At 38.1% G+C, this 23,731-nt stretch overlaps 3 protein-coding genes across 10 annotated transcripts in view; 1 reads left to right on the plus strand and 2 right to left on the minus strand.

The window, feature by feature from the left end:
• LOC109043066 (choline/ethanolamine kinase) overlaps window positions 1-7,981 on the minus strand; it is a 67,888-nt gene extending 59,907 nt beyond the window's left edge. Inside the window, exons 1-2 of one of the 4 annotated variants that reach the window (XM_019060099.2) lie at window positions 7,611-7,981; window positions 5,078-5,190 (exon numbers count right to left, since the gene is read on the minus strand). In XM_019060099.2, the coding sequence (XP_018915644.1) occupies window positions 5,078-5,190; window positions 7,611-7,634 (137 nt within the window). In that variant the 5' untranslated portion in view covers window positions 7,635-7,981. Of the gene's footprint in view, window positions 1-5,077; window positions 5,191-6,902; window positions 7,545-7,610 lie in introns of those variants that run through there. The other 3 variants (XM_019060100.2, XM_019060101.2, XM_072303800.1) reach the window with 3 other exon arrangements.
• Window positions 7,982-11,145: 3,164 nt separating this feature from the next.
• On the plus strand, window positions 11,146-21,583 carry LOC109043108 (PSME3-interacting protein). Of its 3 annotated transcripts, XM_019060173.2 has the most exons (7): window positions 11,147-11,339; window positions 12,237-12,389; window positions 13,268-13,366; window positions 14,767-14,974; window positions 16,129-16,364; window positions 17,854-17,973; window positions 20,374-21,583. In XM_019060173.2, the coding sequence occupies exons 2-7, from the start codon at window positions 12,293-12,295 to the stop codon at window positions 20,397-20,399; spliced, it is 786 nt and encodes a 261-aa protein (XP_018915718.2). In that variant the 5' UTR covers window positions 11,147-11,339; window positions 12,237-12,292; the 3' UTR covers window positions 20,400-21,583. The 3 variants fall into 3 exon arrangements, with proteins under 3 accessions (XP_018915715.2, XP_018915718.2, XP_018915714.2); XM_019060170.2 differs by lacking the exon at window positions 20,374-21,583 and having other exon boundaries at window positions 11,146-11,489; window positions 17,854-18,543; XM_019060169.2 differs by lacking the exon at window positions 20,374-21,583 and having other exon boundaries at window positions 17,854-18,543.
• The window catches only part of Ncc69 (sodium chloride cotransporter 69), a 59,743-nt gene continuing 57,157 nt past the window's right edge, over window positions 21,146-23,731 (minus strand). For all 3 annotated transcript variants that reach the window (XM_019060167.2, XM_019060168.2, XM_072303810.1), the window contains exons 19-21: window positions 23,436-23,596; window positions 22,343-22,451; window positions 21,146-21,934 (exon numbers count right to left, since the gene is read on the minus strand). In XM_019060167.2, coding sequence (XP_018915712.2) covers window positions 21,799-21,934; window positions 22,343-22,451; window positions 23,436-23,596 — 406 coding nt within the window. In that variant the 3' untranslated portion in view covers window positions 21,146-21,798. The remainder of the gene's footprint in view (window positions 21,935-22,342; window positions 22,452-23,435; window positions 23,597-23,731) is intronic.

The raw sequence follows: 23,731 nt of genomic DNA on the forward strand, positions 1-23,731 counted from the left end.
GAACCAAGCCACATCAGGATCGAACCGAGAAAAAGAGGTTGAAAGTTTGGCTCCTGCATAAGACTCAATGTAAAAGATAAACTTCAAGTTCAATTTCTGCAAAATTTGCTCCGACAAAAACTTTGAATTTTTGGTGATAGATAGTAGAGCAGTGGTTGAGTTCAAAACCACTCATTGCTCAATTTTTTCCAAAATGTGGGTTGGTTCCTTTCTGCTGAACTCAGTCCAAATATACGTTCACTGTTAACCACAATATATGTAAAATCGTCGTATCCTGCACGAAGGGACGTAATTCCATTCCAAGGTTGCACAATTTACTCGAATTCAATATTTTTCAAAAATCTACCTGTGCAATTTTTGTCCAAAATTTTTCAGTTTCTGCACGAGACCACAAGAAAAAGCAGCGAACTTTTTAGTTGGAGATGCCGAAGAATCTCCAGATAAAAAATTAATGCGAGGGGAAATTGGATAACATGGAATGCAGTTCCGTTCTTTCGTGAGGGCACGTCAAAACGTTACGACGTATGCACATGTTGACGATTTTAGCCGTGGGGGTTCGTCCGTGACATGATAATAAACATCCAATGGTCAAAAACCCGAATCGCCGACTACGCCATGAAAAAAACAAAACAAAGCGTGACGCCCATTGTAGATGTGCGTTTTTTCGCTAGCTCCCTTGGTGGATAGGTCTTTCTGTCGATGACGTAGGAATGATCTTGGCCACGTAACCGTGTCGTTGAGCCGCGTCGAGCTATGTCACAAATCCACGTGATCGAGCGCGAGTTCGTTTACACTTGGAGTGGATCAGAAGCAACAACAATTTATTTGCGAGGTGGAGAAGAAGAAAAACACCCGAATAACATAAACAAACGCCTTGTTGCGCCGATACGAGCGTGGTCGTCGTGTGAAGACGCAGCTCGACGAACCGACGAACGTGACACACTTTCTTCGACGTCGGACGTCGCGTCCGTCGCCGATACAACGCATCGTATCAGCTGAGAATTCTTGACGCCGCGCCGCGAGACCCATCCTATGATGAATCACCCTAAGATGGAAAATGAGATTTAATGAATTTCACGTGCAATATCATTTCCCATGAAATTTCAGCGATTTTCTGGGGGCTGCGTCTGCAACTCGCGACAATTTTCCACGAATGCGTTAAATAACATTAAAATTTGACTTATGAAATTTCGTAAAGTTTCACATGCAATTTCATTGTAATTTTTCACACACCAGAAAAAAACACATTGGATCTAGAGTCCAGACTCTTAAAAACATCGACAAGAAAAAGTACCCTTGATTCAATCAGAATCTAGCTTAAATCAAGAGCCAAGCCTCTTAATTTAAGCGGATTTCGTTTTGATTCAAGCAAAAATCCGATTGAATCAAGAGTTTTTTTTTTCTTGTCAATGTTTTCAAGAGTCTGGACTCTAGATCCAATGTGCATTCTCTTTATTGAAAATCTTCACTTCCGAACCTGAGCTGCCTCCAAACAACCAGACTGATGAGGGTGCGCAGCGGACTGAACCCTTGAGGGCGTGAAATGCGATAAATCGATTGTTATGCCGTTTGAACTTATGGAAAAGGATCGATAAACAGGGTGTTCGCTGCGAACACCTTAGTAATCGATTCTTTACCATAGGTTTAAATGGCAGAACACTCGATACATCGCAATTCACGCCGCGCCACTGCTTTATGGGGAGTTGGCCCCGCTCTGTAAAAGGGAATTCCGTTCCTCATTCATGTAAATTGGGTATTTGGGAGTGAAATTGGTAGGGAGTGAAATACACTCCGTATTTCACTCAGCTTGATTACAGTTGAGAGGTGGGGGAGGGGGGGGGGGGGCGCAAAAATTGATGGCCGCCGCTTTTTGAGAAAATCGATGGATTTCAGACTTCGGAGGGAGAATATCAATTATGAAAGCCCTTTGTGCGTGAATCTGTACATACGAGCTGATTGCCACACATTGGTTAAAATATTTGCCGGTATAGAGAAAAAAATAACACGAATTATACGGTAGAGGTAAGGTCAAAGTAGCAGAACAATTAGTCTGCAGTATTGAGAATGACGAGGACTGATTTGATAGGGAGCAACAATGACATCTGCATATAAATGATATCGCAAACTAGGAGATCACTCCTTGTTCACGTGCTCAACAGCACACAAAAAAGAAGAGGTTGAGTAATGCTATTTTGAGATGAATATTCAATTAGGGGCCCAGGCTTGCAGGAAGACTCCACGATAAAACCAAGAGAGACGAATTCTTCCACACTCGACCGGTGGAAGCATCAACTGGAGCTACGATTCAAATTATTCAAAACTAAGTATCTTCAAGGAATCTACCGCCAAAAAGAAATTGACACCTTAGACGTCGCAGAAGACTGGCCTTTTGAATTTTTGCCTCGTTTTTCTTTTCTGCTTGCCTTCATAAAACTTAGGCACTACACGTTAAGTCTTTCTCTTGTGATTTTATATGATAGAGTATGATTCGACTTGGAAATTTTTAAATAACTTCAGAAGTATGTTCCAAATAAACATCGCAAATCGAAGAAAAAAAAAAAAAAAAAAACTTATCACTCAAGACGTGCTCATTTCCAGAATGATTTCTGAGAGACGTGAAATTTGGGAATTTTTGAGAAAAATTTCGGCCGATCGATCAACTATTAACCCATTCTCCAAAGTGCTATAGAACCATCTTAAAAACGCGGCCTGCCAGATATAAATACAAAATGTTGCGGCCACCCTGAGTGAACAACCATGCTGCCGTGCTAAGGAAGAACGCCGTATGAACATTCGAGAGTTGCCAACTTTCCTTCGATAAAATGCTTATTTTTTTAGGAAAGTTATCAATATTTTTCCTTCATAATTTCAGAATCTTTCGATAAAATTGCGAACAAAATTATCTGAAAAATTGGGAGGAAAATATTCACAAATTTACGAGGAAATTCGGGTTTTATCAAAGGAAATTTGGCAACGTCTGAAGGTTCATACGGGTTTCTCTTTAGCACGGCAGCATGGCGTAAACGCCCATTCTGCCGTGCTGGGGAAAACGCCGTACGAACATTCGAGGGTTGCCGAATTTCCCTTGATAAAACATGTATTTAAGACGAAATTTATGCATATTTTTCTTTGAAACTTTCGGACATTTTAGATTAAATTGCGTACAAAATTGTGTGAAAATTTTGGCTACAATTATTCACAAATTTCTCAGTGAATTCGGATTTCATTGGATGATTTTTGGCAACGCCTGAAGGTTCATACGGCGGTTTCTCTTAGCACGGCAGCGTTTTCTCTCTACTCGTTTCCTTGCTGAGAAAAGGCACTGACGAAAAACTGCAGAAACGGACAAAATATCTATCAAAACTAAAAACAACTTGAATCTTTATCTTTATCGCACGAGTACGAATCTCCCTTTCTCTGTGTAAGTGGGCACACGTAATTGGACTGAGCTTTCTTGCCACGGACTTCCACGTAAGTTAACACGTCAAAATGTACCTAATTCACTTACGTCCTCTTTTTGACCTGTGACGTCACGCGGGCGAAGGGCTGTTCGCACGGCGACGCTGACCTCCGTGTTTATCAACGTCCGTTTCGGAAAACTCCACCGGTGACTTCATCATTGTTGATGCATTACTTGAGTGTTGCACCTCAAACGACCGAACAGTAGCCCTTCGCCCAGGTTCAAGATAAAATCGCGGGTTGGCTTTATTTACGGGGGATCATCTCGACGAATGTAAACTTTGAATGCGGCCTAGCTGTTGAGTAAGTGAACGCGGGTTACGTGGACGAACAGATTACCGAATCGATGACAAATCGAGGAGCCTTATTGTTGATTAAATCTTTATTTCTCGTCACTTAATAATGGGTGTGATTATTCGTCAGTTAATAGGCGGACGAGTATGATACTGAGCTACAGTAGCTCGAAACATTCGAATCACTGGAAAAAAGTCTCTTGGCTCCACGGTCCAGGCTCTTAAAAAATTTGACAAGAAAAAATACTCTTGATTAAATCGGATTTGTGCTTGAATCAAAAAGAAATCCGCTTAACTTCAGAGAAGTGGCTCTCGAATCAAGCGAAAATTCAATTGAATCAAGAGTATTATTTCTTGTCAAATTTTGTAAGATTCTAGACTCTGGATCCCAGAGAATTTTTTTTTCCGGCCATGACAGAGTCAAAATAACGGTTCAAAACCGATTCTCTTCAACTGAGGCTCAAGTCAGGCATCAGGAAAGTAGGGGTTGAAATTATTGGTGATAAAAAATATAGCTGTTTTCTATACAAAAGCGAAAAGTAGAGACTGGTGACAAGCGAAAGATAGCGCCAGCTTACTTACAATTTTCCATCTTTTCCACCAATAGCAAGGCTTATGTAACGCTAGCTTTCACCCCTTCCCCCCTTAAAACGAACCGTAACGCCGGCTCATACCCCCGCCCTTCTATAGCGAAACATAGTTTATGACCACTTTCTTGTTTGGTTTTTCCTTAATGAAATATTTTCATCTTTAAAATGAGGCCTGCATCATAAACATATGTTCTTATTATAACGTTTGCGTTTCATCGGATTGACTAGCAAGATTTGATATTTGTCTGACCTTCTCTTCTAGCTTCTCTCCTTACCCTTCCTTACAGCCCCCCCCCCCCCCCACCTTCACCGCCAGGGTGTCCAAGGTGCAATAAAAGAAGATAAAATCGCGGGTTGACTTTATTTACGGGGGATCATCTCGACGAATGTAAACTTTGAATGCGACCTAGCTGCTACTGATGAAAAAATCTTAGAGTAAGAATAATATAAATCGAAAGAGTGAAAAGTCTATAAAAAAAAATTGTCAGACCAACCGATAGTTGGTCTGAGAGAAATTAAGGACAAACCTAAGCATTTTTTCCAAGCCAGGGTCAAAGTTGCCGCCTAATTGACAACACGGGGAGAAGGAAAATATAAATACATGAAACTAAACAGTAAGAGTGCTCAAAAAGTGCATTAAGTTGTTTTTTTTTCCAAATTCCTTTTGACCCCTGCTGCTCTGGTCTAAAGTGACATAATTGTAAAGATACAATTCAGGAAAAAAGGAGAACTAACCTGACTCTCTTCATCACGACATCATTGGTAGTAATTTTCTTCCACGGTCCATGCAAATAACCACGGCAAATTTTTACTGCCATTTGAAGCATTTCGTTCTTCTCAATAATCATCTGCAACATACAGAACAACACTCATTTCACTGAATAAAAGACATTAGAAGGTAGGTATCCAGAATCTGACGGTTGCGATTAATTGTTACCAAGAGAATCGGGTTTCACTTAGGCATTGGGAGGACTGAAGTAAGGTGCAAAAGCAAAACAGATAGAGAATTACCAGCAGCAAATTCATGCATTTGTTATCTTGTGTTACTCTAGGGAACATATCCTCCACCTGAAAGAAACTTAAAGAAAAACAATTCAGTGGGAAATAAAATGTTAAACTTTGTAAAATTGGGTGGAAAGCATAGGATTAGAAACTACTGTGAGAGCATACCAAAGTGAGGGTAAGTAGCAGGGCTTTCAATGAATATCTACAGGAGGATTGCTACCAAGATACTTGGGCCTAATATTGTGGATACAAGGATTTCATCATTATTTAACTACAGACTTAATGAAACGCGACAGTCTAGAGTACCAGTAGTCCATAGCAGTTCAATAGCGTTCCAAGTGGAAAAAGAATTCAAAAAGAAGAAGGTTCTATTTTTGGACGAAAACTCAGTAGCATCTTTTTTTTTTTTTTTTATTGGGTGAAATAGCAACAATCAACAGACACAGTATTTAGTTGAAGTTGGATAAGAAGCCTCAAGGGATTGATCATTGGCTGAAAAGAACGAGTGGGGAGAAACTCAGCATTCTGAGGTCTCCGGCAGAGTACGCTAGCGGTAAGTCATAACTGAAGGCCAAACGGCAAACGGGAATTGCAAGTAGCATCTAATTAAATGGCTCCAGGTTAGGATTGTATGTCACCACTCAACAATCCCCTCAAATGAGTGGTTCATGCTTAAAATATCTATTTTTAAGAGAACAATGATCACACTTTGTGACTCGGTTTAAAAGTAAAGAGATTCATTGCCATCCATTGTATTAAGTACATTACAATGCTGATAGAAAGAAAAACCTTACGTCGGAGCAAAGGGGAAATTTATGAAGTTGTAACGAAGATAAGAGATGTATCTTTAGCTAAATCTGAGCACTGGCTGTTTGAAATGTGAGATTTGAAACCTATATTGATGGCTAAGGAACATTACCGCTCGAGTATCGGGAAACTGACAATTTTGAAAAATGAAAAGAAAACTTTGCCATTTTCATAATTTTGAGGTTAGATCTGCAATTTTTACAAACATTACATCGCTACCCCGGAGAATTGGAAAAACTATAAACATCAGCTTGCGTATTATACATTGTAGAGAATGGCAAATTCGCTGACTCATTATTGTCAAAATTGTTAGTTGGGCGGTACTGATCCTTAGCCCTCGATATTCTCTTACTGGCTACTAAGAAGATTCCAAAGAGGTCACACAACCGCTTCTACTACATATAGTAAACTATTCTTCAGAGCACTTGCAGAGTAAATAAAAGCCTCATGGATTGGCTCAAAGAGCTCTGCTGTGGATCTGATCCATGCTTCCACTCATATCTCCAGCGGCGAGATCGCTATTAATTACTAAGACTAGCTGAGGCAGTATGTTGCAATATTAATCCTCGAAATCCAGGGAGACGAGGAAAATTATAAAACCCTTTGGTTAGTATAAAGTTACTTATGTTGTGCAAAAACTTGGGCTCTCGGAGACATCAATCAATACAGGATTGAAATCTCACAGAGAGGAAAGAGAGGGCTTATTGTGAAATAAAATTAGTGAAGCTGATAAACAGGGATGAATCACCTGAAAATCCAAGGGTTAGTAAATTAGAGGGTGCTCAAGAAAAAAATCTGCACTACCAAAAACCAACGTGGAAGAGTGTGGTTCTAAGGAGAGTTTATTGAAACACGTACTGTCGAAAGAATTAAAAACACCGACTCAATGCGAAGCTAAACTGATTAATATAACAGAGACTAGCAACACACTTCCGACTAATGTATCGCACAAAATAAAATCAGCGGACTAAAAGCACGGTAAACTGAAAAAACTCAAACTTCGATGTAAACACATGCGCTCGGGAGTGGAGAAAATCAACAGAAAACTGAATGGAATCGAAGTGGCGGAAGACATGCAAGGCACCGAATCGATTTTTGTGGCAAAATTAGGCACTCAAGGCTACCAACTTATTTCGGCATTGCCGGTCTTATTGGGCCTGCGGGAGGAAAAAAATATGCATAATATCACATCTTTCTCCTCTTAAAAAATGTGCTCAAGGGCTAGTGAAATCAATTTGTAAATGTTTAAGAATGAAAGTTTGAGTCGAAATCTATTTTAGAGATTTTTAAAATACGACTGACAGAGATGAGCCACGGAGCATGAACGTCTGCTGACCGATAACCCTGTCAAAGAAGTGCGCGAATTTCAAAATACGAAAAATGCAATCAAGTAGCGCATAAATTACGATTGCATCACATTCGAAAGCACAGAAAAGGGTTCGTATGCATTCCTTACCTTGCTGTCTTTATTAACACCCATTAGTGGATCTACCGCAGATGAAGTGTTGAAAATATACACAAGAGGTGGATCAAGTGACAATATGAGGAAATTCCACTATTCCGAATCGCCGATTTTACAGTGGACGATCGATAACGGATAAACGCTGGGATAATGCGGTGTGAGTTAACGCAATACAAGTAAGAAGTTTGTCTGGGAAATGAAAGTAAAATATCCTATGCGGGATATTTGGATCGAATCACTGTTCTCACTACGAGACGCTGCACAACACTGAGCGACGAGACTGGGAGGTACGGTAGACGGCAGGCAGTACTAGATTTAGCTCGGCACTGGGTACAAGTTTTCGAAGACTGACGCGAGCGCCACACACATGAAGTTTAGCAGTAGCGGTCGGGTGAGTTCGAACATGAGGGAAAAATTTCGAGCTGACGTCGGTGTCTGAATTCGACCAATCACGGTTTGAGTTGATGTGTGTAGCTCTGAAAAGACGCAATTAAAACGTGTATTCCAAGCCCAAGACGCCCATGCTTCTTTCATACTCATCGGCCGTGTGCAACCCGACGACCAATCCCCGTCACTTCAATCAAAAACCAATGATGATAGTCGTGGCGCGTGAGGGGGGCTCTCACCCCTCCCCCCGGGGGGAGGGGGGTCTCTTATTTTTGAGCTTTACAATATTCAAGTTGGTCAATCCTTAAAAAATTTCTAAGTACCTAGTATCTAAACTGATCACCACCTAAAGAAAAAAAAGTTTCAAAAAAATGTCAACCTGTGCTGTGCCTTAAAGGCGGGCCTAAATCTAAAATTCAATCATTGTGGCAAGCGACATGATGAGGGGCTTGAAGGATTAGGCGCATAAGTAAGTGCAGTTTCTGAAAAAATAAAAAGGTTTGTGAGCTCAACTAAAATTAGTTTAAAAGTATATTCTGAGCATAGGCGCAGCTAGGTCATTTTGCTGGGGGGGCCTGACCCCCCACCACGGGGCTTAAGTGCGCTTCAGCAAGAATTGTATTTTAGCAAATGGGTGGTTTTTCTACGAGGATTAAAAATAAACAAGTGGTAGGGAATATAACAAAAGAATATGAACTATGCAAAACGATAATCCGGGTATCGGAACTTGGCTGATTAGAAAACCCCTTCAAATGCGGCGTGATACCTCACGCGTTCCGGAGAGTTCAAATAGTTGTATCATTGCGCCTTAGAAATGCGACGGAAGATTGCAATTGAAATAGCCTTCATGCACGCTGGTCTTGTCGATTTCCATCAAATTTTTTCAGTTGGGAATGCATAGCTGAAGTGCGCTTCAGCTAGAATTGTATTTTAGCAAATGGGTGGTTTTTCTACGAGGATTAAAAATATACAAGTGGTAGGGAATGTAACAAAAGAATATGAACTATGCACAACGATAATCCGGGTTTCGGAACTTGGCTGATATGAAAACGCCTTCAAATGCGGCGTGATACCTCACGCGTTCCGGAGAGTTCAAATAGTTGTATCATTGCGCCTTAGAAATGCGACGGAAGATCGCAATTGAAATAGCCTTAATGCAGGCTCGCCACGTCCCATCTCGGGCCCTGGTATACCAGTTTTAAGGTCCGGGCCCGAAGCACGGAGGGAGGAGGGTCCGAGGGGCACCCCCCGAGAAATTTTAGAATTTATACGACGAATCGGACGCATTTTGAAGCTTCCATAAAGAATTTTTCCATCAATTTCTGCGGAATAATTTTCTTTTTTTTTTCTACTTTCAGCACAAAATACTTGCGAACCGTTGCATTCAAAACATCTGGAACATTTTTATTATTTATTTTTTTTTTGGGGGGGGGGCACTGGCACATCATACTATTTTCAGTTCTAAGAGGGCCAGGCCCCCCTGGACTCCCCCTTCGTTCGTCTATGGCAAGGGAGTTGAGCCATGAGCCATTGAAGTCGAGGATGCCCAGACTGGAGACTCTTAGCATCTGACGACGGAAGAAAATGAAACGCAGTTACTAAAAATATCCCTCTGTACTGAAAATCTTGAAAATAGATAGAAATTTTCCAAGAAGTATACTTCTTTGAAAATTTGAGAAGAATTCTACAGTGCCCCAGCGTGTTTCTGAAAATCTATTCACCTTTTGCGAAATTTTTAGGGTAAATTTTTCACTTTTTGTTACGAAACAAGGGTTGCACGTGAATTCGTAGTGGTTTTCACGGGTAACACGGGCCCCGGTACCAAGGACCCAGTATCCCCCCCCCCTTGTGGCGGGCCTACCCCTGACAGATATATAGCAAATTAAGAATAGAAAACAAATTATGACCAAGAAAATATGCGAAACATTCATAAATGAACGGGAGAAGAGGAAGTAAAAAGTGGCACTTGCATGCATGATAGTAGTGGACGGAGATCCAGGACCTATGAACCGGAAGTAAATTCCGAGAGGCGCCGGGAGTCTCATAATGCTAAAAAATTTAAGTTTTGGGGGTTTTTTCCTGGGGTCGAAAATGTTCAAAATGACTATTGATTTGGACACACCACAGCATATTGTGAGCAAACTTAACTTGTCTCAAACTTCAAAAATAAGAGACATCTGAACGTGATGCAACTATTCGTGCTAGATACATTTCCATATTGCACATGAAAAATTTAAGGCGCGATAGGGTGAGTAGTGGAGCGTGAACTCGCAATGCTCTGCTCTATGCTGCTAATGGGAATCGTGGGGGGGGGGGGGGGGGGTTCCAAACGAGGCTGGATTTCTTCTTTCCTATATCTTCTGCTGTGTTACTCACGTACGCAAAACCACAAATGAAACAAACGAAACCAACACAATATTGAAATAGAGCAAGGGAAAAGATGCGCGTTGACGACGGCGCAGAGATACAACTATTCGTGCTTGATGGATGCATGCTGCATCTGCAAAATTGAAAGCGCGATGGCGCGAGGCGTGAACTTAAAATTCTCCGCTATATGCTACCAATGAGGTGTCTCTTAGGTTCGGGCGAAAAAGTTTAAAAAAACGGCCCGAATACGTCTCTCCTGTCTTTGGCTGCTTTGGTACTAGATTCTTCCTTCTTTTTTTCAGGCGGTTCATGTCTATAATTCTTTTTTATAGGATAGATTTGCAGACTCATATCTGAGTTACATTTTGCAAAAAGCGGGGTCCGCTTGAAAGCCAAAGCCGGGTCGAGTTGACTCGGCTTTTAAGGGTTAATGAAAATATTATTAAAACGACTGTACCTTGCTCGCAAATACTTATGCAGAGTATATTTTAGTACTTCAGGTACTTGCAGGCTCCTCTTGGCACCTAAGGGTGCCTCAATGCTCCTAAGCGCAATTCGTGCCCAATGCTCCTAGGGGCGTTATAGAAAAACAATATAACTAATAAGTCGACTTTTTGTGTTGATCAAGAAAGTTTTTATCACCGCCTTTCCCGCTTCTTTTTAAATTTCAAAATGGTCCCGGTTTTCCCGCGACACTTTCAACCAATCAGAAGTGCAAATTCGTGTGACGTAAAAAGTACATCTCCGCTTTCCACCGGTTTGACAGCTGATGATGATGAGAGGATAATGATAATTTTTGATAAAGGTGATAATGTGGATATGGCTGTAATGGCACAAATAAAAATCAACAATTGGAAATTTATGGAGTGATTACTGAGTAGTGTCAATCTCCCGTGTTTTAAGCGATTCCTTGACGTACTCGCTGTGTTTGACTGTTTCTTGGATGCACTGGAGTCAGAATTGCTTCGAGTACGTATGTCAACCTTAACTTTTTATGCACTTGGTGTTTATCTACTCTCTTTCGAACATTCCTGAATTGTCTATGTAGTTGAACTGATCCATCCTCGAGGTCACCATTTGAACCGTGCACAGATATCAGGTCATATTGCAGTTGAGCTGGTAGGTATCATCCAACTTATTTGTCCGAGCAAAAATCTTTGGTTCTTGTAATAATGCGCTCATTGTTGATGTACACATAACTAAGTTCAGCGGCCCGACCATTGCATTCATGTCGGCACAACAAGACAAGGCATAGCCCCAACGTAACCATGCATTGTATCACATTTCAATGCCTTATCATGATGCTTAAAGTTTCAATGATCAGCCCGGTGGTTGACGATCATATTTGTGCATGCGTAGCTCAACTTTTGAGCACATGTCCAAGTAGAGCTGCTACTTTGCAACCAAGGTAAAGTCCCCTCAACATGTATTGGTAGGCACTGATAGAAAATTTGCTCATTAAGTGGGACCGCCTCATCAATGAATGAGAGCAAACAGAGATGCATCAGATAGCAAGCTACATGTGAGGTACATGTCAACGTCCTGAACACTTTGAGTTTCCTTTTTAAAGGTAAATGTTGCCTAGTTGCATCAGGGGTTCTGAAAGTTTGCTTCTGATTGTTATGATTTACCTCTCTCAAAATTCGATGTTTTGCTATAATTGTGCCTCCACATAAAGTAACGTGCTACTTAACAATGTGCCAACCAGTTTCCTTCCCCCAAAGCAGTGTGTTTGTAAGACTTGCATAAAGGTCAATTTCTAATTAAGTCATTCCGGCTTTCTCTGCCGCAAGAAATATCTGATGCTAAAATTTCATTTATCTTCTTTTTCCTTTTGTTTCATCAATATTGTCTTCTATATCACAGGTCATCTAGCTCTATTACCTGTGATCGTCTCTAAAGGAAGACCCCATCCGAGCACCATGAGTTCAGGATTTATTTCTGAAAATGAGATTGCAGAAAGAAAGAAACAACGCCAGGAAGAATGGGAGAAAGTTCGCACAGCAGATCAGCCGATAGGTTCGGATAAAATTTTCAAAATAGAGTTAAATATATATAATCTAAAATCTGGTTAGACAGAAGTTCCAAAGCTTTACCATGTAAAGATTTTCTGGCAAGAAAGAATACCTATTAAAAGAGCTTGTTACTCAACATGTTGAAGCTGTAAAATCTTAAGGTGATTCGTCAAGCTCAAGTGACGTGGTCAAACTGGCATGCAATATATCGCAGCGATCAGGTAAAAAATCTCAGCAGATTTTGAATTTTTAGCAAAAAAAAGGACAAAAGCCCCTGCGCATGAGCCTAAAGAATCATTCTAAACCCAAGAATTGGTAAAATTCAGAGAAATGAAAGCAGAACAGTGTTTGGAAAAAAACCTTACATTCGATACAGAAATCGATAGCTGAATCAAATGCCAGTTTTTTTCCAGACACCATTCTGCTTTCATTTCTCAGTATTTTGCCAATTTTTGGGTTTTTTGACCGATTCGAGCCAGTTCGACCACATCACTTGAGCTTGACGAATCACCTTAACAACTAGTGTGATTTTTTCTTATACAACTTAATCCTAATTGAAAGTAACAATTATCACTGGTAACACCAGAAAAGCATATTTTGAATGCAGCTTAATAAATCTTTGAATCAAATTTTTTCTCATGACAAAATAAAAAAGTACATTTTCAGTGGGTAATTTTTGAATAATTCGATCTTGATGAAGCAAAAAACATTACATTTAGTTCAAGTATTATCCTTGAATAATTATTTTTTTAAGGAATGATAATTTTACTGTGTTGCACAAACAGCATCCAGAAAATTTAAAAACTCCTAGAAATCTAAGCACAAGTTTTTACTCAAGACAATTTTACCAGATCTATTGATTTACTCAAATTTTTCTTGCAGAGGCTCCTGAAGAAGAGTACGACCACCGATCTCTGTTCGACCGACTGCAGGAACAGAAGCAGAAAAAAGACTATGAGTATGAAGAAGCCCACAAACTGAGTAAGATCTATAAAATTTTACCTGTATTACAGCTCAAGTTAGCCAAATTAGTGAGTGAGAATGGCAGGAATCAATGGAATGACAATATTACCAACTGAAGAACAGAGTGAGTCTCATTGAGGAATTTTATTTCTACTCTGGTTTGGCCGTTGTTGTTGGCTTGACCATGACCTGTATAATTTGTGTAGTTACTTGAAATTAGGTATTTGATTTTTTCTCAACCTTTGTTTTAAAACCACAATTCGAATTTTTCACTATTCCAAGTAAAACGTGAAAGACACCAAGGTTGCCTTCATTATTGACTATCATGCATTGAATCCATGAATTGTTTGAAGTGAATGATTGATTTTGACTTCCATATGCTTAATTGTTCCTTAAGAGCAATTTTTCACTATGCTCAATGCTTATTATTTTCTTATTGTCCTATTTAAGTCCGATGTGGTATCAGAAGACAGTGCTGGAATTTCGACCTTGCAAGTGGATTAGTGTAAGCCAGTCGGTTAATCGCGAACTCCTAGTCTAAATTTAGAACTAGTCTGGCATAACTGTACCTCAGAGGATCCTGTTAGATCCCTTATAATTTGTGAGAGGGGTATCAAGTAAAGTAATTCCCTATTTATCCATTTATTTTTTATTAGTTCTCTTACTTTCTCACATCTTCTGTGTGGTCAGGATTCAGGATCGGAAGAGATACTTTATGAGCGAGCTCATTTTGATACCTCTTGTGTGGGGTAGACAAACCAAAGAAAAAAGAATTATTTTTCATTTCCAATTCTGAAATGTCAAGGTGACGCAACAACTGCTGTCCAAGACTTCCCAAAATCAAACTAATTCTTGACAACTTCATCCCTTCAGTTTCCCTTCACCCCTATGTACCCCACAAAATGCAAAACGTGATTGAATGATACTCAAATATCGTTCGAATCTTATCAGTTCGATTTTTTTATCCAAACTTTTGTAAGAGTTATCTGATGAAAAACTTGTCAAGTAGGTATATAACACTCTATAGACAAACTCAGTGGCAACATTTTAAACTCTTAGCCCAGGAAAGAGACTTTTCTGTTTGATTGATAGGCTGAACTGCTGATTTTTCAAATTTCTTGTGTCCTGTATTTCAAGCATTGAAAAGAGATAAAATGACACAGCCCATTCATTTTAATTATTTTATATCAGACACTACAGGGATTTGCAAAAATGCATGAACCTAAATGATTTAAGCATCAGAAACTGGGTACATGTATTAGTGAGGAGTCAAAACGATAGCAACAGGAGATGTACTGTGCACAGGCGCCTACTTTGGGTGTCAGGCAAAACGCCAATATTTGTAGAAATGGATGATGTTTTGGAACTTTTACACCCCTGTGACTTTGCTTAGCGTTCATTGATTTTAACTGTTTCAGAAAATATGATCAAAGGCCTGGATGATGATGAAGTGGAGTTTTTAGACTTAGTAGATCGTCAGAAAATAGAAGAAGAGCGTAAGAAGCTTTTAGAAGAGGCAAGAGAGTTGGCAGAATTTCGAAGCAAAGTTGCCTCACTCCAGGAGGAAAATGTAGTCCAACGAATTCAAGCTGAAATCAAACCAGTCAATCCACCTACTGTGATTAGGTAAGTTGATAAAAGTCACATCGTTCCTAATAAATGAAGTGGGTTACTTTGGTGGAAGAGATTCAGGTTACCAAGCTCTATGAACGCGAAATTTTAACACTGTAATGATTAGACAGCTCTTTGAAATTTAGTTTGATAAAATAGTAACTGGAAAAGCTAGATCATAGGTAGAGTGTCTTTCACCCTACAACTCCTTCAAAAATGTACAAATAAAATAGTTATTTAATCATTATTCAATGGGCCTGTTGCAAACTTTTTGGCAAAGTCTGAAATGCTCTCCTCACTTCACAATTTGCATAAAAAATTTGCCTTTTTTCGAGCTTCCCGCCTCTAAAACAATACCACGGCACAGGTGAACATTTCGTCTCAGGAGTCATTCCATCCAACCCCTGCACACAAGGATACTTCGCAATATTCAACATAGCCGACGCCAATCCGCCAAAACACATGTGATGGGACAATGATTCTAACCTCCTGATAACAATCGGCGTGTTTACATTCACATTTTTCTCGCGTTGTCAGATATCTGCCTTAATCGACCGCGTGCTCTCCTCAACTTGCGCGCAGAAGCAGGGGTTTGTTGAGCAGGGATTGAATGGAATGACTCCTCTAACGAAATGTTTACCGTGTGCCGTAATATCCTTTTTGAAGCGGGGAGCTTAAAAAAAACGCTAATTTCTTGCGCAGATCGTAAAGTTAGGAGTGCGTTTCAGAGTTTGCCGATTCGCTCATCTTGATTTTTGAGACACTATCCATGAGGAACAACTCTTATTTTTGCTCTGTCAAAAGTTTGCAACAGGTCCATTGAGTGTTGTGAATCAGAGAGGATTTAGCAAGCAAAAAGGTGTTGGAAAATTTTTAAAAGCGCCTAAAACTAAGTGCTGTAGTAGATAATGAGACCCTTCAAATTTCCAATTATTGGATAAAAATTTCATCACAGATCTTAAGATGAAGCTTTAGTATTACCAACAATGGGTCAATTGCACATCAGAGACAGTCAAATTATGAAACTCAAAATTGGTAAAATTATAAGATAATCTCATTGTCTTTCTGGCGCTGCAGTCTTTTGATAATGACCAACTCAAGTTTTGTCTTGTTTATTTGTTTAAATGAATTATTTGTAATGTAAATTGAATTTGTCCCTGAATTTTTAGCAATAGAACTTCTCAAACAAAATTATTAGCTGGTGCAATTAAGAAGAAACGGCAAGCGGAATCACCTCCAAAGGAAGCTGGAGGGAAAAAAGTGAAAACTGATAATTTAGAAGCCAATGGATCTGCCATTGGAGCTGCTCAGTCAAGTTCAGTATCTGTTTCTGAGAGAGAACTGAAAAAAGGAACAGAATCTAGTCCGAATTCAGATTCAGATTCGAAGCCTGTAATACATCCAGGTATGTCTGCTGTTTTTCAGTATTTTTGGGACAAAGTTTTGGTGAAGTCCTCCAGGGGTGCAGAAAGTATTTCAGCCTGCAAGCCCCAGCTTACACTAGGAGTAAGAAAACCTGTAAGCTTGTAAGAAAATATTTTGACTGCAGAGGTTTTTTTTTTTTTGTTTATTTGTTTTTTCTGTCTCACTTTCCTTGGTGGAAAATTAGAAAAAACCAAAAAATCGCATCGATTTTTAACTTTTTTCGCCCTACTAGTATTTTTGATGACTTTGTGGGAGTGAGAAAACTCTTGAAGAGTGAAGAACTTTGAAGGCTGAGATTGGGAATAAGTTCAGCTGTAAAAAAACTTTCTGCATCTCTGAAGCCCCTTCACTGACTTCTCCAGTGAGAATGTTTCTGGCCAACCCTATGATTTTTTGCAAGGATTAATTTTTTTCAGCAAAAGCAAAAATCAGCCCTCTCCGCCACAGCTGCTCAGAAGCTTGAATGTGTTCCATAAAATTTTGTGAGAAACTTGATGCCCCTGGTTTTCTTTACAATCAACTCCCAAGCTCAAAGGAAGCTCTTTAAGTTAAGGTCTTAGTGGAGGAGATAGTCAGTCCTTATAAAACAGTCCACTCCTATATTGGGTCAAATTCTCCATGCAGAGATAGGACGTTGCCATGATTAGGCTAAAATTATCATCTTAACTTGAACTCATCTTAACTCTAAAACTTGAAAGTTGTACCACAGAACGGCCAATCCTGCGGATGTATTTAGCCGCGGCTCTTCAGAGAGAGTTAGACTCCATGTTGAGGTAGACTCTTGTAGAAGTGCAGGCTGTCTTTTTGATTACTGCTATTTTTTTTTTTTTTTTATTTTTTATTGAGCTGTTGAGTTAATTTTGAAGAAAGTTGTTGACATCTTTGCGTTTCTCGTAAAAGTTTGCATTACATAAGAATTCCTGTAGCATGCGACAACTCCATTTACGTATATCTCCACCAAAAAGCCTGAAAATAAAACTGAATATGATGAGATAAAATAAAAACATAGGTAAATGAGACTACTTTTGGAACCGTGGGACATCATGGGCAACTATGTTCAAAGTTTCAGGTAGTCTATCCACTGAATATCAGTGGTATTTTGACAGTAAATGTTTCAATTGGAACATGTTCTTGAAGATTTTAACTTTTTACCATTGTTTGCAGCTGAAATTAAAGAGGTCTAAAACAGCTACAAAATTCTTCCATATTTGTGGCTCATACCATTTTTTTAACTTTATTCCCTCATCAACAATTTATGATCAAATAGGAAACAGAAAAATGCAGGTATCTTCATATGTTATGCTTTTATTGAAAATGAATTTTAAAAAGTTGGCAGCAGCCTTCTTGGAATATTTAATACTAATTTGCAAATAGTAATGTAGTAGGTATAAGTATGTGCTCTTGAGATGAGATAAAATTGATCAATTAGATCCTTCATTGATTGTGCCTGTGTCTTCTTTATTTTACAGGAAAGAACACAAGTTCAGCAGTGTCTTCCCCAGTCCTCAAGTGTATCGGTATTCTACCCGGTCTTGTTTCCTACAATTCAAGTGACAGCAATTCTAGCTCATCATCGGATGACGAATCATGTAATTATACCGATCTTTTGGGCCGAAAATTAGGATCAGAATCAATTAGGCAATCTATTTTTAAAAGAATTCATCAAAGAAACAAACAGTGAATTTACGTATTTCACCCAAATTGAAAATGAGTGCATGAAACCTGTCCTTGATGGAACCAAAATTCTGTGATTTGATTATGTAAAATATTTTATCACTGCTATGGTGTAAGTAAAAAATTCTTGTTCTCACTTCTAATTTAGGAACAGTTTTGCAACTCGGAACTAATGACAATACTGAGCGTAGTGCGATGTGTTCAAAGCTTTTGTTTTTTAATGCACCAAAATAAGTAAGTATCAGGAAAATCATAGCAGTTTTGATCAGATTCTTTGGTGAAACAGTTACTTCACTACAAAGGCAAATCGAGGCATGCCTAAAGAGTGAGTTGAACGTTTAGTTTACTTGTGAAACCGGCTACAGTCTTAGCCTCCATCTTGGAGATCTACATTAATCTTCGTTCTTTATGAAATGTGAATGTAATATATTGTTATTCAGTTTTCAAAGAGGATTGAACCACGAATAAAGCATATTACTGAGAAATTGAATTAAAATTTTATTCCTCCGTACAAGGTGTACAACACTCCATTTAGTTTTAAAGATTGCTCATAAAATACCTTCTTGCACAAAATCTCAAAATGAATATATCAGCACCACTACTGTTTTTGGGATCATCCTAGCTCAACAAATATCCTTAGATGTAGATAGTTTGAAATGTACAGCAAAAATGCAGGTTTGAGAAAAATCTATTCAAAGTTATTATCTGCAATATTGTTAGATTATGATAAAACTTGGCTCATGGTGAGTGGCTCATTTACGTAGAATTATAAAGGTGACCCCCTTTAAATTGGTGCAGTTCATAAAAAAAACGATCTTAACAAAATTCAAGCCCAATCAGAACATTTCAAGAGGCAGCCCGGTAGCCTTGAAATTCACGGCACCTCCTGAATGGACCATTTGTGAAACTAGATTTACATTGGTACACAGTTGGGTCATTATCAACCAACAGCTGAACCCAACCTGACCCAGTCAATTAGTAAGGTTGGATCTGTTAGTAATTCAGTCTGAAATAGTGAGTTTTGAAATGCCTCTCAGGCTGAAATCCAAAACTCTTCAAAATTTTAGTGTTAATGAATGGGGAGAAAGAAAAGCTAAATGAAGTGGGGAAAGGGGTGAATATCAGAATGTTCTCAATGATGAAGGGATACCACAATATGGCTCAAAATTATATTTGCAAGGAAAATGTTCTACTTCTTAAGCAAGGGAAGTCCAGGAGCAGTTCCAAAATATCATCAAAAATTAACTGTTCTCAAGAATTTTGGATCATAGGAGAGGAGTTTAGCCCCTCTTGAAGTTTGACTGCCCTGTCTACATGTGTGAATCTAGATTCAAATGTACTTTCAAAATTAACTTTGCCTGCCAGAAAAATTATTTTAAGATTATCATCAATCTTCCCTCAACAGTACATCCTGCTGACAAAGTCAAAAAAGAACCTCAGTACTTCTTTTCAGCTGAATCTCCAACAACTCAGTAGTTTTTCTGCCAATGGGGCATACCCATTGTTTGATATTATGATGCCACGCTGTTTGATGTTACCACGCCATTAGAGTTTACACAGCTTGTGATGAGTCCTTGCGTCAATTAGAAAATCAGACAAGAGCTCTGTTAAAATTGAAGAGTCATAAGTTATTGCTGGAACATTTCTCTTCCTATCAACACTAGAAAGGGTGAAAAATATAATCTTGAAAGCCCCAAAATTTGATCCCAGAAAGAATATGTGTTGAATGAAATGACGTTGATCAGCTCAACAACAAGCCATTACTCTCAGTGGTAGCATCCTTTTCGTTTTTATAGGTTTCTCAAAAGAGAGATTAGGATCAATTTCTAGCCTACACTAATGAACTTTTAAAGCTACCATGCTTTCAATTTAACACATTCAAAACGTACGCTGCTGCAACTGGAGAGGTCCAATTTCCATATTTTTATCGTACTCTTAAAGTAATTGCTGATTATTGAGTTGTATTTTAGCAGTGCGGCATGGTAGCTCTTTCCAGAACTAACATTGAAGGTTTATTCTAAGCTTGTTGAATGAAAAATTCTGAAACAGCTCAATAAACAGTCAAATAACTGTCAAATTTTCTTTTATCTCAAAAATTTACAGAATTCACCACTCTTAAGAGGTTAGCACTACTTGGACACCCTCTCTGCAACAAAAAATCCAGGTGTACGTACATATGTATACAAGCAGACCAGCAGACTAAACCAAATCAATCAACTTAAAGTAAATTTTGAAGTTGATGTAAAACAAGAATCACTCTCATAGTCCCTTATTTTGGAATATCAACTAATTCTAATCAATCCTCAATGTTTCAGGTCAGGAGATCTGCCAAAAAAATTAATCTCAGCCTGATAGTCTACTTTATTTGGTTTGAGGACCCTGTCAGTCCAGTAGAATGACTAAATCCAGAGAATCTTCCCAAAATTAATGTTCATGAAGAGAAACTCTTCACATTTTCTTCTAAAGATTGCTCACAAAATATGGAACACACTGTAGAAGGAATCTGTTCGAGCAAACTCAAGATCAAGTTGGTGTTATTTATAGGTAATTTGATATATCTAGCAATGATGTAAGTACCTACATGATTTTTTGCAGAAGAGTCGTTCCTTACTGCAAATTTCTAAACATGGCAGCAATTTGTATGAGATTTGAGTGGTTGTCACATCTCATTTTCACCTGGAGTTCTTTATAGTGCTGTCATGAACACTCTGTGTGGTTTATTATCTTTGAACCTTTCAATTCAAATTTCTAAGGATAGGTACTTTATATTTCATTGAACTACAATTCTTTGTATGATGAACATTAATTTTGGTAGGCATTTGTGCTCATTTAAAATAATGAGTGAATCGGAGTATAAAGCACTTAAGAGATTTTCATCAAAAAAAGTCTAAACAATGTATGGTGTGCCAATCAGAAAAATACAAAGCAACCTGTCTGTAAGGGTGATATATGGAAAGAACTTAAAGAAATCTTTTTGTAATGAAGATTTCACCTTACAAAATTGGCTAGTTCAATTATGTCATGGTGGAACTAATCATCAATTACTCAACTCTTAATTTGATGAAATAAAAATAAAGTCACTGAAAATGAATTCAAGTCTTTTATTTTTCTTAAAAAAAAAAAAAATAAAAATAAATAAATGAATACATTTTTTTATGCAGATTTTGGAGCTGCTGAGTTTTAATTTACAGGCATATACGTGAAAGTATTACATTGATCAGTTGCAGTAATGAAAGAGGACGCAATTACAATGAATGAAAGCATGTTCAATGCCTTTGATTTGCTAGGGTATAAGTACATTTATAAGTATGAGAACCAGAAACGTTTTCTCTTTCACACGGATTACATTGAACTTTTTTGAGAAATTCAGTGAGTAAAGAATTATCGGAAAATCAAAAAGTATACAAGCAAAGCAGAACATCTCCATCAATTGACATTCAGTTGTCAAAAAATTATTTTCTAAGGGTTTCACTCTGGATACAACGATCGAAAGTAAAGTATGGGAGGTAAAAATCAATGAAAAAATAATATCACTTGACAAAAATAAATTAGTAAAATACTTAAAAATACATATCAATCAAATGGCATATGCCATCACATTATTCTTACTCTTTAAATTCTTAGGTCACCAAATGAATAGCTTCTCGTTCTCAGAGAAACATTTATACTGAGTACAATTAAAATGCAAATTTTCAAAAAATATGAAGTTAGATCTAACTCAAAGGAGGGCATCTCTGTTTCTAAGAGTAGAAGGTCAGTACGGAGGTTTGATTTCCACGAACCAGCAAGAAAGGTGGCATACCGCTAGTCAAAGTTTCCAACCAAGATAAGTATAAAGCAGCTGAGACAATATTTTTCCTCGGCATAGGCAGGGTCCTAGAAAGATAAAGATAAATAAAAACTAGGAAGAACACAGGCAAAGGAAATATTTTTGCATGTTTTTGCTTTTGTCCAAAAGCAGATCTTGCTAATAGGTGAGCAGATAAGATAAAATCCATTTTAGACATCCACAATAATGTGATCATAATCTCTTGCCTGCAAGAAATTTTCAAGCAATTCTGTAAGTACTCATCGTTTCTCTTTGCCTCAAAACCAGGAATGAACAATGATTCAAATGTGAATCTTCCATGAAGCTACTTTGACCCATTATCATAACATGATTCTGGAGTACAAGCAACTGCGTATTAGGAAAAACAATTTGAGTATAAATGATCATGCGATTGTATCAGTAACCAGCAAAGCAAAAAAAGGGTGAAAGTTACAGAAAAATTAGTAAACACTCACATTACGATAAGATTTGATTCCATTGATTGCTCTAGCAGAAGCTCTCTTAACCGTAAATGCCTCGTTGTCTTGTCTTTCATAGCCAAAAGCTCCGATTCAGAGATAGTCACTGAAACATTAAGAAAAAACATACGTTTTTGTAACAACAACCTTTTTAGAGTTAGAGACAATATATCTAAATCTTAAGGAAACTGGTTACCTCTCTAGACTGCATATCTGTCCAAAAACTTGAAAAATATGAACTCCATATTCTATCAAAATTTTCATGAATTTTACTCTTTCTCAAAGGGCGAAAGGGAACCCACAGTTTTGTGGAAAAATTGTAGAAATTCATCCAACATTAAGACTCGAGAAAAAAGAAAAAAGGTTTGTTCATGAACTAAAAAATCAAATATAACAAGAAAATAGAGAATCAAAAAGAAAGAAATAGGTTTTTCTTGTTTGTTTTCTCATTGATAGCCAAGGTTATATGAATCTTCAAAGAGTGTTTGTTTGCATTTATGCATAAAGAATCCAATCTACACAGGGAGATTTAAAAGCGAATATAACTGTTCAAGGGATGGATTGAATCCTAGAATTGGAGCTAAGAGGTTAGCTGATGGAATTCGATGCTCAACCAATGCCATAAGTGGAGGCTAGGCAGTAAAAACATGATTCGGCTTGAAACGCACTGATAGAGGGTATTTTTGAAAGTTGCAATGCAGAAAGATTTGTTTTGTGTATAGCATCACGCAAAATATGTCTGTGTGCGATAGGATTAAATCTTCCGAACTGATTCGGACTGTAGACGAAGTCTTGAGTGGTCTCTGCTCAATGATGCTTCTCATTTCAGTCCATTGGTCCAGCGTCCTCTTATTTTGCATATGAACGTCCTAATCCAACATATCTCATCAGTCTTAAACTATTGCACTCAAGTCCACTCAAGATCATACGAATGAAACCTTTTACTTAAATGCGCCTGCCTCTTTCTACTTTGCTGCTGTAAAAACTGAAATTTCATGAAATTCCATTGTTGTAATGAAAGATGTGCAATCATTTCAGATGAAAAATAAATGACTTTCAAGAATTATATGCTTTTGCTCCAGAAACTTACGTCTGTTCTCTTTTTCCTGATTGCATTCATCTGATACAATTAGGTCCTTGATGAGAGAATTGTAGAAGTTTTGAGTTTCTTCTTGAGGCTTTTTAATTATGTTGGGTATCATCTTCAGATCGGAATAATCAATTCGAAATTTTGCTAATAAACTCGCCATACTGAAAGTAGAAACAGATGAGACTAAAATTAATAGAAAGTTATATTTCTGATAGCTGTGTCATACCATGTATTTTTTACTGCATTATGCTGCAATTTTCAGGAGTTTCATCTTACAAACTTTACATGGGGCAATT

This window comes from Bemisia tabaci, chromosome 1 (assembly GCF_918797505.1).
Source record: "Bemisia tabaci chromosome 1, PGI_BMITA_v3".
Taxonomy (NCBI): domain Eukaryota; kingdom Metazoa; phylum Arthropoda; class Insecta; order Hemiptera; family Aleyrodidae; genus Bemisia; species Bemisia tabaci.

Bases quoted from the DNA above. Each gene is read 5' to 3' on its own strand.
- LOC109043108 (XM_019060170.2), top strand. From the start codon at position 12,293: ATGAGTTCAGGATTTATTTCTGAAAATGAGATTGCAGAAAGAAAGAAA. The intron at 13,367-14,766 runs GTAAGATCTATA...TAACTGTTTCAG, and splicing joins TGAAGAAGCCCACAAACTGA to AAAATATGATCAAAGGCCTG. The intron at 14,975-16,128 runs GTAAGTTGATAA...CTGAATTTTTAG, and splicing joins AATCCACCTACTGTGATTAG to CAATAGAACTTCTCAAACAA.